General features: G+C 39.3%; 1 protein-coding gene across 9 annotated transcripts in view; it reads left to right on the plus strand.

The window, feature by feature from the left end:
- Window positions 1–12,946, plus strand: part of AGAP1 (ArfGAP with GTPase domain, ankyrin repeat and PH domain 1) — a 398,735-nt gene that overhangs the window by 153,862 nt on the left and 231,927 nt on the right. For 5 of the 9 annotated variants that reach the window (XM_074872505.1, XM_074872508.1, XM_074872512.1 and 2 more), the window contains 3 exons: window positions 2,178–2,213; window positions 2,988–3,129; window positions 6,713–6,847. In XM_074872505.1, the coding sequence (XP_074728606.1) occupies window positions 2,178–2,213; window positions 2,988–3,129; window positions 6,713–6,847 (313 nt within the window). The remainder of the gene's footprint in view (window positions 1–2,177; window positions 2,214–2,987; window positions 3,130–6,712; window positions 6,848–12,946) is intronic. The other 4 variants (XM_074872507.1, XM_074872510.1, XM_074872513.1 and 1 more) reach the window with 1 other exon arrangement.

Genomic DNA, 12,946 nt, shown 5'->3' on the forward strand with positions numbered 1-12,946 from the left:
CAAATACTGGAGTTGTAAAGGTACACACAGCAATCTAAATATTTTTCTACCTGAAGAATTGGTTTTGCGGAGTTCATTTGAGCTAACTGCAAACTAATGAACAGACATGGTGTTTTGCTTTTGATCTATGCTAGGTAAATGTGGGGGTTTTAATTACTGCTGTGGCTGAGATTTGTTCTTCAGCAAATCACGAGGATGGAAAGGTTTAATGTGTTAGTGCTTATTTCACCTTTCAGAAGATGTATTTCACATATAAATTCTCTTTGGATTTTTTGGTATAATTTCAAGTCGTGTGTGTATTAAAGATCTTTAATCTGTTTATTAATTCCTGGAATTAAAAGTTTACTTTGGGTTCATGAATATTTATAACTGTATAATGAGAATGGAATACTAACGAAAGAAAAATGTTTACCTCCCACTATTTGCTTATAGGATAGAAAGAGTTGGTTATTTTAGCCTTAAGGTTCTGCTTTTTGCAACAGTACAGGATATTTTTGTGGCTAAGTGGGATAGAATTACGACTTCATTAAGTAACAAGCTGAACTGTGGTCTTCCTGGCACTTAAAGGCACTGGGTTGGGGAGGGTTCCCCAGGTGATGGCTTCTTCGCTTCAGTGCAGAGGCTGCAGCTCAGGTTGCAGTTTACTGTCCCCTTCTTTTTGGCAGGAAGGGAGGGAAAACAAACTCACCTGAAGACACACTTTCTGGATCTATGATCTCTCTCTTTCTTGTCTGAGGTTGTTCAAAGGTGAAAAGAATTAAAAGAAAAAAAAGCTCATTTCATAGAATGAGCTGCTGCTGCTCAGTTTGTGAATAACGACAGTTTCTTTTGCTCACCAGGTTTGATTTTGTATCAAACAATTTTGTTTGCTGTATCTGTTACAAATATGGGGGCCTCCTATTGTAAAACCCAATTAACATAGCAACTGAGCTATAATGAGCTGTCACGTGCTATTTTTTTTGAAATTTAAAACTTTTTTATAATATGGTTTTGTTTTGGCTTATCTTGAACCAGATCTGCTCAATCCCAGTAGTAAGCCTGAAGGTGGATTTGTGTATCAGCAGCTCAGTATCCTTCTTATCTTATTTCAAGCCATTCCTTGCACAGTGGTGTGTATAAGGCATCCTGGATTGCCAGACCTTGTGCATGTTTTCCAAAATTCCTTTGGTTTTTGATATCACCGGTCGGATGTCCGCAAAGCTTAAACATTTTAATATAAAATGAGAAATAAGAAATTACTGGAAATATTTTGTGTCTGGAAGAACTGCATCGAATAACCACCCTCGTGATTTTTTAAATAATCTTCATTAGAAGGATGCTGCTGCTACACACTGATGAAACTTGAAGAAAATTTAGGCAGACTGTTAGCTTCCCAACTGATGCTTTAAGGAAGAGTTCTTGGCATGATGCTGCTGAGTCCAGTCAGCAAGAACCATTTTATAAGATGACCCCAAACCAAGTCCACTGTGCTGATGCTGTCTCCAGTTCTTTGGTTGGATCTTCTGGTTTGAGTAGTTCTAATACAACAGTGTGGTAGTTGACCTTGTTCTGGCAGTAACTATGCCGTGTGTAAACAGTCCTGTCGTTACCATCTAGAACACTGTCCTCCTGACTCTTGAAAACCTCAACATGTTTTTGGCTATTTTTACACCGTAACCGTAAGAGATGAGCTAGTGTTGGGTTTGAGGTACAATACTGTCTTGAATATGCACATTAACTTAAAATATCAGCTAATTTGTCATATGAAAAATAGGCAAGAAGTACTACTAGCTCCTGATTCTGAAAAAGGAAAATTTAATGAGCTCAGCAACTTGAGTACATAAAGAGCTTTCCAGATTCATACTGTAGGCTCTTTTTTTTTTTTTTTCCCTTTGCATATGCCAGCTTGGGATGCCTTACTAAAAGCTGAGATTGTGTGAATCTACAAACTTGAGTAAAGTAGTTTAAATACTGCAAAAGCAGGAACAAAACTGCACAGTTGGTAGGGCTGAAGTAAGGGCTTACAACGCTAGGCTAGTGGTGTAAAACTCAGCAAAATGTTTCCCAAATGAACCACCTTGCAGGTCTCTGTGTGTTTGGTGTGTCCCCAATCTACCTGGCATACTGTAGTAGTAATAAAATAGAAAGTGTGAATACCAGTGGCTGAAACCTGTTTCCATTGGTCTAAATTTGGGTAGGAATGGAGTCACTTAGGGAAAACGAAAGGCAGTGAGGTAAGCTTAACTTCAGTCTTTTTTTGATGTCCTGTACACATTTACTATTATGTTAAGTGTGTTTAAACAATGTTATTTCACTTGTGAGCTAGAACTTTTTCACTTGCATGGTGAGCACCTTGCCTTGGCCTGTGTGTGTGCATGTCTTCTAGCAGATTACTGATGCCAAGAGAGAATAGTTTGCTTTCACACTGAAAGCTGAAGAAGACATTGGGTACTGTTTGCTCAGTTAAGAGTGTCTGTATAGTGAAAAATTGGAAATCTGAAATTAATGTTTTTGGACATTGATCAAGAAGTGAGAATTACTAGCAATGTTTGTAAAACCACAGCCATAATACTTGTCCTGGCATTAACAGAAACATCAGCATGCATGCATGTAACTCACAGGGTGGGGAAATAATACACTAAGTCGGGCACTCAAGTGCCTAGAGACGAGTTTTTCATTTATAATTCACAAATGCAGAAATCTGAGGTTGTGATGTTTTCTTTTACTGTGAATCAGTGATAGTAGTTGGGCTTGTAATATCACGTACCAGTGAAGAAGAGATGTGGTTGTGAGCGTGGGGAAAAACCTTTGTGTGTCCCAAATCCCCATCACTTGGTGAAATTCATCATTTTAGAAACATCTGCCACTTTTAAGGCCTTTGTTATTGTCACTTACAAAGTTGTGCTGATGTGTATTTCCCTCCAAGTAAGGTAAGAATGTTTTTATTTTTCTTTTTTTCCTCTTCACTGCTTTTCTCATAGTATGCCTTTTCCATTTTTATTCTGCAGTTTGCCATGTGGGTGGATGCCGTTATATTTGTCTTCAGCTTGGAAGATGAAATCAGCTTCCAGACTGTTTACCACTACTACAGCCGTATGGCTAACTATCGTAACACTAGTGAAATTCCGATGGTACTAGTGGGAACCCAGGGTAAGTGCAGTCTTGATTTCCAAATGTATTTCTGTGACCGTATAGATTGTTCCAAGCTGGCTAAGCCATGTCCTGTCCTTTTTTTCTCTCTTGCATCGACACTGCCACTCATCTGATGCTGAGAGCTTGTGCATAAGTGGGGGTTGACCAGCAGGGTGGTGGTGTGCCTTGGGCTTCCTCGGCTGGCTTGCTGTGGGGCTGTGGCATCGCGAGGGCTGCTTTGAGATGGGAGACAAATGTCCTTGCAGCACGCTTGGGAGAGGGAGTGTAGGACTTTGGGCAGTGATGACTTGCAAGAATATTTAAAAAAATATTTTCAGTGCTTGCTAGACACAGTAGTTTTCTTGATCAGCAGGGAGATGCTGATGTTGAATCTGAGCAGGTGTACTAGTTCTGTAATGAAGTTCTGAAGTCAAACTGGTTTCCATTAGCTTGGTTGTCTAGAAATGATCAATACCCTGGCATTCCTAAGAGGCTTCCATTCCTAGGAAACTTCCAAAAGTGCGTTAAGCAGAACTGAATCATGTCCCTGTGTAGTGTCTCAGGAAGACCACTCTTTAAATCAAATAGAAATTCAGCTTTCTGCCACCCCCTCCCACACACCCCCCCAATTCTATTTTTCAAAAATCCCTTCTGGAGCAGCAGCTATCCTATAGGGAAGCGTGGCAAGGGAAAGGTACCAGCAATAGTTCAGTTTCTTATGCGTCTGAGTTGTCTTTTGGATATTTCCTCCCTTGTTTGGCCAGTGCATCCCATTCATGTTTCAGCAGTTTTCCATACTGTGCTTGGTTTGCTTTGGGGAGTAGATGCACAACAGTTGAGGCTGCTCTGCACCTAGCCCTGTAGATGTCCTTCCTGTCGTAATTCTTACCAAATACGAGGCACCTTCAGAGGTGCCCGACTTCAGATTTCTTACTTTACAGAGCTGCTGTTTTGGAAGCATAGTACAGACATTTTTGTGAGTTCCTTCCCTCTGAAACGTTTCTTTCCAAGTGTATTGCCAGATTACTCTGCTGTGTTAGAGGGAGAACACAAGTGTCATGAGTTGCCTTTGTATGTTTGATTGTGGGCATCTTCCTTTTTGGTGTAAGCCACTGGCTTTGGTGATGTTGAAGCTTTTCACTGTTTTCTCAGCTTATTCTTTTGTCAGTCTTGTGGTCAGAGGGCAGTCTGCTTTCCCCTGCCTGCCTGCAGAGCTGTGCCACCAGGGCAGCACGGAAGCAGGAATTGCAACCAGGCTGCAGGGTGGAAACAGATGATAAAAAATGAAAAGGGAAGTAGGTACACAAAAAGTCCTAGGGTAGCAGAAATTACAGCCAAAAAGCAGAAATGAACTGCTTTGAAGGGCCGTGCTGTCAGCTTAAAGTGAAGTTGGAAAAGGAGAGGGGGAGACATTTCCCTGAGGTGTTTTTTCTTTATGCACTTCTGACACTTTGGGATATAGTTTTCCATCTCATTCCTGTTATTATCAGAAAGGGATTTGTTTTTTCAAAGTTCATTTTCTGTTACAGCACTGATGCAAAGGGCTTTTTTAAAAATGTGGCTAAGGATGGATATACTGCTAATTCCAGGAATAAGCATCAGAAAAAAATACAGCTTTTTGGCTGCATTGACTGTCAAACAGTGCAGTGAAATGAAATATATGAAAAATACAAATATATCTGTTGAAAATATATTTGAAATATACTCGTTTGACATCCAGCTTGTTGGTTTTGACCGGTATTCTTGAAATGCACTGTGAAATGAAATCTCTCCCAAAATGTTAGCACTTGCCTGATGCTACTAGATGTTCTCCTCTGCCCGTCTGTGATGGACCAGACTGTAGTACTGAATTTGCTTCAGAAGTCAAACTTTTTGAAACCCTGGTGTTGCGTATCAATTTCTTTCTTTCTGGCTAAATGTTTTCAGCGCCCTCTGCCGATTGAGATAAATCTGCTGTTAGCTTTCCAAATAGCTGCTCTGTTTTTATTAATTAGACCTTGTGAGAAGGTAGTGATAACATCAGTTGAGGTACGGTCATGTCATGCCCAGAACCGAACCTCAAATACAGCATTGCAGTAGTCACTAACTTAATGCTCATGTTAAAGCGATGCCTTGTTTTCTGAAGAATGGTGGTAGTTTTGCTTACCACAGAAAGTAGCAGATTTTTAGGAAAATTTTCTAAGCAGCTGCTGAAATCCATGCCTGTTGTGGTGACTAGGTGGTAGCTGCAGAGTTTTGTAGAATAGGTTGTACTGCTGTCTCAACTTCTCAACTTTTTTTGGTAGAGCTGAGAATTACCATGATACTCCTGGAAAAAAAGAAGTGCTGTTTAAGATTGGTTCATAGCATTATCACTTCATGAATAGTCAAGCAGTATAACCTTTGTGGAGTTCTCTGTGATGAGTAGCAATGAGGAAACTATCTGTTAGCAGGGTGGTTGTTTTTCTGCTGGTATAAGGGTTTTTTCAGCTCCTATGGATAAGCTCTAGAAATAGGAGTTAAAAAGCACACATAAAAAGTAGCTCTTGCAGAGGGGTACAAAGTATTGTTATTTATTTAGAAAAATACTGGTTTTATTGGTTGTGCAGTATGTTCACACAATGTCTCATGAGTGCCTTTGCATCAAGGTTTGAGACTCAAAGTCATTTACGATGAGTTTCCTGGATCCAGGCTTAGCTGTGACTTGGAAGTCAGGTCAGCAGTGCAACCTGTGAATATATGAAAAACCTCCATTTCTTGTTAAGCTGGCGAGTGTCTGCCTCGACCGAGGCTTAGTGAGTGCCGTGGGGTCAGGGCTGAGGTTTTGCAAAGTGCTTTCAAAGTTAGATCTCTGTGCTTGAGCAAAACGCTGAGAGAACTAGCCTAAAAAATGGGAAGGACCAAAAAAAGCACACACATGAGGAACTGAGGAAAGAGCTGGACTCTAGATTTTTGTCAACATGATAATTGCAGTCCTCTACAGCTTTGTTATTTCTTTTCTGCCATCGTGATCCCCACCCCTCCCACCCCTGGTTGTCTTCGTGTTGGCCAGCTTGTTTTGGGGGTTTATTTTAAGAAAAGCATTTCTCTTACAAATATAACTCTTTCCCCAAGTGTTGCAGTAATATGTGGTACCATTTCTCGCCCCATGCCATTGTTTCTTTACTGAAAATGTTCTTGTCCATATAAGCATGTCATGTCCAGTGCTTCACACTCCAGGTGAATATTACTTGTAAGCCAGTGCTGGTATTTTTTGAGTCCTAAAAATCATTTAACACATTTATAGTCATCAGCAATTTGCCTTTCTAAGTGTGTTTCACTTACTCAGAACTCATGTTCTTTCATGTGATTGTGTATATTTTGCAATTAGTGACCGAAATATATTTTTAAGGTAACCAAAAACCGTTTTAGGTTTTTTCCTGAGTTTTTAGAATCAATCAGTATGCCGGTGATTTTACCAACAAAGTATAAAGCTGGAGTAACACACACACCCTGTTTTCTAAAAATTCTGAGTTGTTTCATGGTTTGTACTGAAATTCACTCCTTGAGTACTGATAATTGTGAGATGATGTTTTCAAATTATATTTAAACGAGGTATTTTTTTTCCCTGCTGTTGCTGTAGATGCTATAAGTTCCAGTAATCCACGTGTCATAGACGATGCCAGAGCGAGGAAGTTATCGAATGATCTCAAGAGATGCACTTACTATGAAACCTGTGCTACTTACGGACTCAACGTGGAGAGAGTCTTCCAAGACGGTAAAGATTACTTTTGTCATCCAGCATATTACAAAATACTGTAGCTGGTTTTTTTTAAATAACCACAAATGTCTGGTAGCTCAGGTACTTGGCCTGTTTTGCAAGTGTTCCTTAATATTTAGTTAAAGAAAACGCATGTTTTTAGGGATTTTAGTCTTAAGTAGAGGCTTCATTATGCTGAACATGGCACGTGCATGGTGGTGTGTTCTTTACCAGCACCTTTAGTTAAGCACCTTAAGCTGCTTTATTTAGTCTTCATTTATTTTTCAGTTTTCTTTGGTGCTTGCTTTATTTTAACAGTTTTCTTTGTTTTGGTTTAGTGCTTCTAGAGATGTGGAGAGGCTGTTTGTGTAAAGTATTTGAAAGTTGTCTTCCACATCTGAGAAAATGAAATAAACTGATAAAATTGATAGGAATAGGGTAATCATGAGAAGTAACTCATGACATTCGTGGAGCGTTAGAAGTTGACAGTCATGTGAGGGTGTTTAGAAGCAAAGTTGGCTGCTTACCGGTGATTTAAAACTATTTTGGAACAGTTACTCCCTGGGAGGACTTGTGTGGCTGGAGAAGCGATGCTGAACTTGGTCTTTGCGGTATGAGATGGGCTTTGTGCACCCTCTAGTGGGAACTCAGCCGGGTGTCCTGGGGCTTTGCTGTCTTCTAACCGTGGCTGTCTAGGGGCTGGACATCTCATCCCTTCGTCACAGCAGTTCTTCTGCCTATAAAAACCTTCTTAATCATGCTGAAATAACTTCTCAGAGCTCCCTAGTTCTGCGGGGGTTTTTGTTGCCAGCTTTTCATTGCAAAGCCCGGCACTCTCTGTGGTTATGTGAGACAGTGTCAGATCAGTACCTACCAGAGATGTGTCCAAAGACAGCTAAAATTAAAAGAAGGAATGGAAAACATCCCATTTTTTTAAATGCAAAAAAGAAAGCAAATATTCGCATTTCTAAATGGAAAATACTGATGTGCAGTGAACTAGCTTTAATTCCAAGTAAGGGTGCTTTTACCTATCCTGTTGGTAGGGTTACAGAGGAGAGCACTTGAAGCTGTATCTTCGTGCTTTGCTCACTGTTTGTATCTTTGTGCTTTGCTCACTGTTTTCTCTTGAACTAGTTGCAGAAATTACTATTTTCACTGCCTAAATTTTCTGTGTTGAATATGAGTTTTCAAAGAACCGTTAGGGGTTTTTGTTAGTACATTTATTTTTGAGTGCTAGCTATGGTTAGGTTTATAATTATATATTCCAAGTCAAGGTGTTTGTGGATCTTTGTGCAGTCAACTTTTTCTTTTTTTTTTCCTCTTTCCCTTTTCCCTTTTCCCTTTTCCCTTTTCTTTTCTCTCCAGGACTTTTTGAGAGAGAAGTCTCTTCGCAAAAAGCTAGTGTGATAAACTTATAAGCTTCCAGGAAGCTTATTTGTGTGACTGCTAAATTTCAGCAGTAACTAGAAAGAATTTACAAACACCGTGTTTTTAAAAAATATTGAGGTTTTGTTTTACCTACATGGCAGTCAACCAACTGTTTAATATTTGCCAACCAATAGGATTAGGAATGCTTCTGTATAAATGTGTTAGAGTTGCCAGATATGTCTGGGACCAAATCCAATTCCTGATAATTTTTGCTGTTTATTTCAGCAGGAAACAAAGCAACTTCTTAACCCCGTTAAATGAGGGGGTGTGAATGAACCGTGCAAGTTGTTGGTAGGGAGCACTAGATTAAATGACACTTGGTTTGTGCAACTCCAGGACATTCGGGTTGAATATAGGATTAACGATGTTTTTTAGTGGCTTTTTCAGGTGGTTCGTATAAACAGACATTTGAAGGGCAAGGGGTAGAAATGCAGGAGTTTAAAGACAACTTCTAAATTATCTTTCCTTTAGCAAAAGGGTGCGACTTATCATTGGACTGTACATGAGGAGGGTGACTTCGTGGGAGATAAGCAGTATGTTGGCACCAGCCAGGGCTGTAGGTGCTGGCTATATCACCATTGCTTTAATGACCATTAATGCTGAGAAAGCCTTTGACTAATGACAATAGCTTTGCTTCTTTTACCTTTTCAGCAAAGAATAGGTTGTATCTTTTGTGAAATTGTATTCAGTAGGAAATAAAAGGTGGTACCATGAAATCCATGCTAGTTTTACACACATACTCCAATTTTCTTTTAACTTCTTTGATAGGCTTGAAATGTAAAATGTATACAATCACACCTGATGTAATTTAGTAAAATCCCCCCCAATGGCTTGTGACTTGACATGGCTGGCACATCAGCTGTAGAACATTTTATTGCTTTGTGAGGCTGACTGTGTGCAGCCAGTGTGTTACCTTGCTGGCTTCTGCTTGGTATTGCATCTTCTCTGAAGCTGCTGCTGAACTGCGGTGGCTCTTCCTCATCTTATACTAAAGGAATTGGGCCCCCTCTTCAACAAGGGAGCCAAACATCTGCCTGGTTGCATGACTTAGACCCCATACCCATGGTTTAAATTGTATTTAATTTCAAGAACGCAAGTGAATTCTGCAATACGTCCTTCTGAGGGACTGCCTCTTCGGTCCCCCCGAAGGGACTTCTAAGCCCTGTTTGCTCAAAAGCAGGCAGCACACAGCATTGCCTAATAACTTCTTTTTGTGTTCAGGTCCTCTCCAGAATTAATGGAGCTGTTCATCCAACATCAGAAAGTCTAATCTGACTTGAAAAAACACTTCTTGATGTAAATATTGTCAATGAACAAGGAAAAGAAAGGATGAGGGGAGGGAGGGACAGGCTAAGTAGAGGTCTTCACATACCATGCTCTTAAGCATTTATTATTTTGAGGAAACCCTGAGTCAGTGCCATCAGCCTTCATAAATTAACTTGTGTTTTTCAGCGAACTTGAAAGGGGTACAGACCAATTACTGCAATTCATTTAATAGACAAATGGATAAGACAGGGTTTTTTATTGTGTGTAGCTGAGAAAAAATAGTTGTTGCCAAGTTAGTAGCTGTATGCAAGACATGGAGCTACTATACCTATTAAGACCACTTTCTGTGTATTGAAATGGTTTCTAGACTTGCTGGATGGGTATCTGTTCTTGGGATTTAGGTACAGGATATAATCACTATTATATTCCTATATATTATATAGGTGATGCTTGGTGTTTAGATGCTCCAAGCGTTGGCGTTGGTAGGTCTGTGGGGGTGTTTCAGTATGTTGGTCAAGGTCCCATGGCTTTTGCTGGCTTGTAACTTTGAACGCTTCACTTCTTTTAAATTTTTCGGATAATGTTGGTTGCAATGGGTGGGGTTTTCTTATTTTGGTTTTTTTCTTTTTTGAAAATGTGGATGTTGCAGTGGCTGCAATAGGCGAAACGGGGTTTGGTTTAGTCAGGTTAGGTTTAGTGCTCTCGTTTTGCACGCAATGACTCCTATTTTAATGAAGTCAAACACTGTGCAGTGGTTTTCATTAGCTGGAATTTACATACATAATTTATGGTCCAAATGCACCCTGTCTTCCTCTCCTCCTTCTGTTTTTCAGGAACTTGGAATTGCCAGTGACTTAGTAAATCTGAAACTGTCTGTGAACTTTCATTGTCCAAACCCCTGTTACTAGTCCAAGTTACAGCAGACTTTTAACATACCAATTACTAGTTTTGTTACAAAAGGTGCTGTTTTACAAGCTTTTTCTAGAATCTAGTTTCACGTTTCTGTTTTCTGCGTTGATGAGATGTAGACCTACCTTTCAGAGGAAGAAATTGGAAATGGCATCGGAGGGTCTTTTACTCCTTTATCGCACATACGTTAGAAATTACATTTCTAATCTTTCCCCTGCAAGCATCCACTGAACTCTGTTAGTGGTCACCTATTAGGATTTTTGTCTATTATAACTCATTTCCTATTTTCCCCACAGTTGAGTGGTAGAAAAACTTAACTTGAATGATTCTTATTATGAAAATGCTACTTTATTCTTTTGTTAGATCCAAATACATTGTTTACAATGCTTCATTGCAGTTGATAAGCTCAGTATTGACTCTAACAGAGTATAGAATCATTTAGGTTGGGAAAGATCTCTAAGATCGAGTCCGTGTGTTCATCCTTTGTAATGTGAACACTGCTTTACACAATATTTCACTTTTATCTGCAGAAACTTTTTATGAAGGCTGGTTCGTAGTTAATGGACATCTGTGTGGTTTTGGATAACTTTTTTAATGCTTTAAGAAGCTGAAAACTCTTAATTTGTAAACAGTAGTTGTCAGGACGGTTATTCTTAGTCCCTTGGAATGTGCATCTGATGAACCACTTGTTTCCTGTTACCCTAATAATAATTTACAAATGAAACTGTTTTGGTAGTCTGATAGAGCTTTTCATTTCCTAAGTGCAGTAAGTATTCAGGCATCCTGTGATGTGACAATCAGCTGTTTTGTGTGAAAATTTGTACTCTAAAGTGAAGCAGGATTTTGAACATTTTAGAGGGCTGTTTTTAACCTTCAGCATTGTCCCACTTGAGACTAATCTCTGATGCTGTTTGATGTTGGAGCTGCACGAGCAGGCCCTGAATTTCAGTCCGAAATGAAAAAGAAAAATTCCAGGTTCCAGGGGATTAACTTAATAATGTGCCCAACAATGGAGGATAATAAATCCTTTTTTAGCTTTTCATATTTGGAACTGGGAATTGTCAGATAGGGGAATTACGTTTTAAAAATAAGATCAAATGCTAATATGATCCATTTTACTTCACATTTTCCAATTAAGAATTTGGGTTGGTTTTTTTTTCCTTGCTTATCAGAATGGATTTTATCAATGAGATTAGAAATGATTATTTTAATATTTCTTGTCAGCACAGTATTGTAATGACTGTGTACTGCCCCAGGATGCCTTTTTAATGATTTTAGCCTTCTTGAGTTAGCTCGATGTACCATTAATGTATAAGAATTGCTTTTATTTTTGTTCATGATGTATTCATAATTGCACGCCTTTCCCTGCTTTATGTCCAGATTTTCTTTGACCCATTTAACTGTGTGCTCTGCAATTCTCTGACGTCGCAGAGGAGAAGTAAATGTTCATGTATTTAGGGGATAAAATTTTATCATCAATGTAACTTGTATCACTGGGTGGGAAACAAAATCTCATTTTGATTCAGTCTGTTACTGTAGCTTAGTAGTTCAGTTATACACCTGCTAGTCATCAGAGTAGAAGATATTTATATCTTCCAGCATAAACTTTCAGTGTGGACATCCTTTATATTGCTGTGGTTACTTCTGAAACTGTACGTGTATGGTAAAATGCTGAAAACCTCCTGGTTAGTCATGTTAGTATCGTAACTAAAGATTCTTAATTTGGGGGAGATTAAGCCAATCTTAAGGGTTTGCAGTCTGATCCACTTGTGTAGTTAGGAATACATAGAACTGTATTTCTTTTGTGTGTGTGTGTATCTATACGTTACTGATGAACCTTGTTGAGAAGGGATTTCTGCAGTGTCAGAGTTTAGAGCCTCCCTGTTAAGGTGCTGTTAGACACACTACATCCTGTGAAGATGCTCTTGGTGGAAGATTTTTGATGCCACTTGCTTGTCTCAGATACCATGGATGGCATTGCTGCTGCCATGTCTGTCTTAGGAAAAATGCGTTGGTTAGGGTTGGGGTTTATTTAGGCCTGGGGTTTGGTTTTTAGTATTTGGGCATGTGTCCTAAACAAGGGAGAGGGTGAAAAATCCAATACTCCGTTCTATTGTGCATGCGGTAGGGTATATGTATCTATTACCTGAGTTGTCAAACACCATTTGGGACGTTTTACCTTGTATGGATGGCTGTAACACACAAATTTTGAAATAAAACCACCCATAATAGCAATAAACCTATGAATATTGAGGCAGGAGTTACAGGTATATAATGGCAGAGGCCATTGCTGCCTCAGAGTTTGGACCTATGGCTCTGGTCTTGTGCTGTGGCCATCGGTTTTGGATGCTTTATTTGCAAATGAAACTAATCTTTTATTATTGTGTCTGTTGTGTGTAAACAGAAATATTTTATTTCCATATCCAAATCCAAATAATATTTCTAATGTTAGGTTTGAACAGCTGTGTCTAAAAGAGGTACCTTGAAGTACAAATTCTCCGTGAAGGGATGGAA

The sequence above is a fragment of the Strix uralensis genome, chromosome 6, assembly GCF_047716275.1.
Source record: "Strix uralensis isolate ZFMK-TIS-50842 chromosome 6, bStrUra1, whole genome shotgun sequence".
Lineage (NCBI taxonomy): Eukaryota > Metazoa > Chordata > Aves > Strigiformes > Strigidae > Strix > Strix uralensis.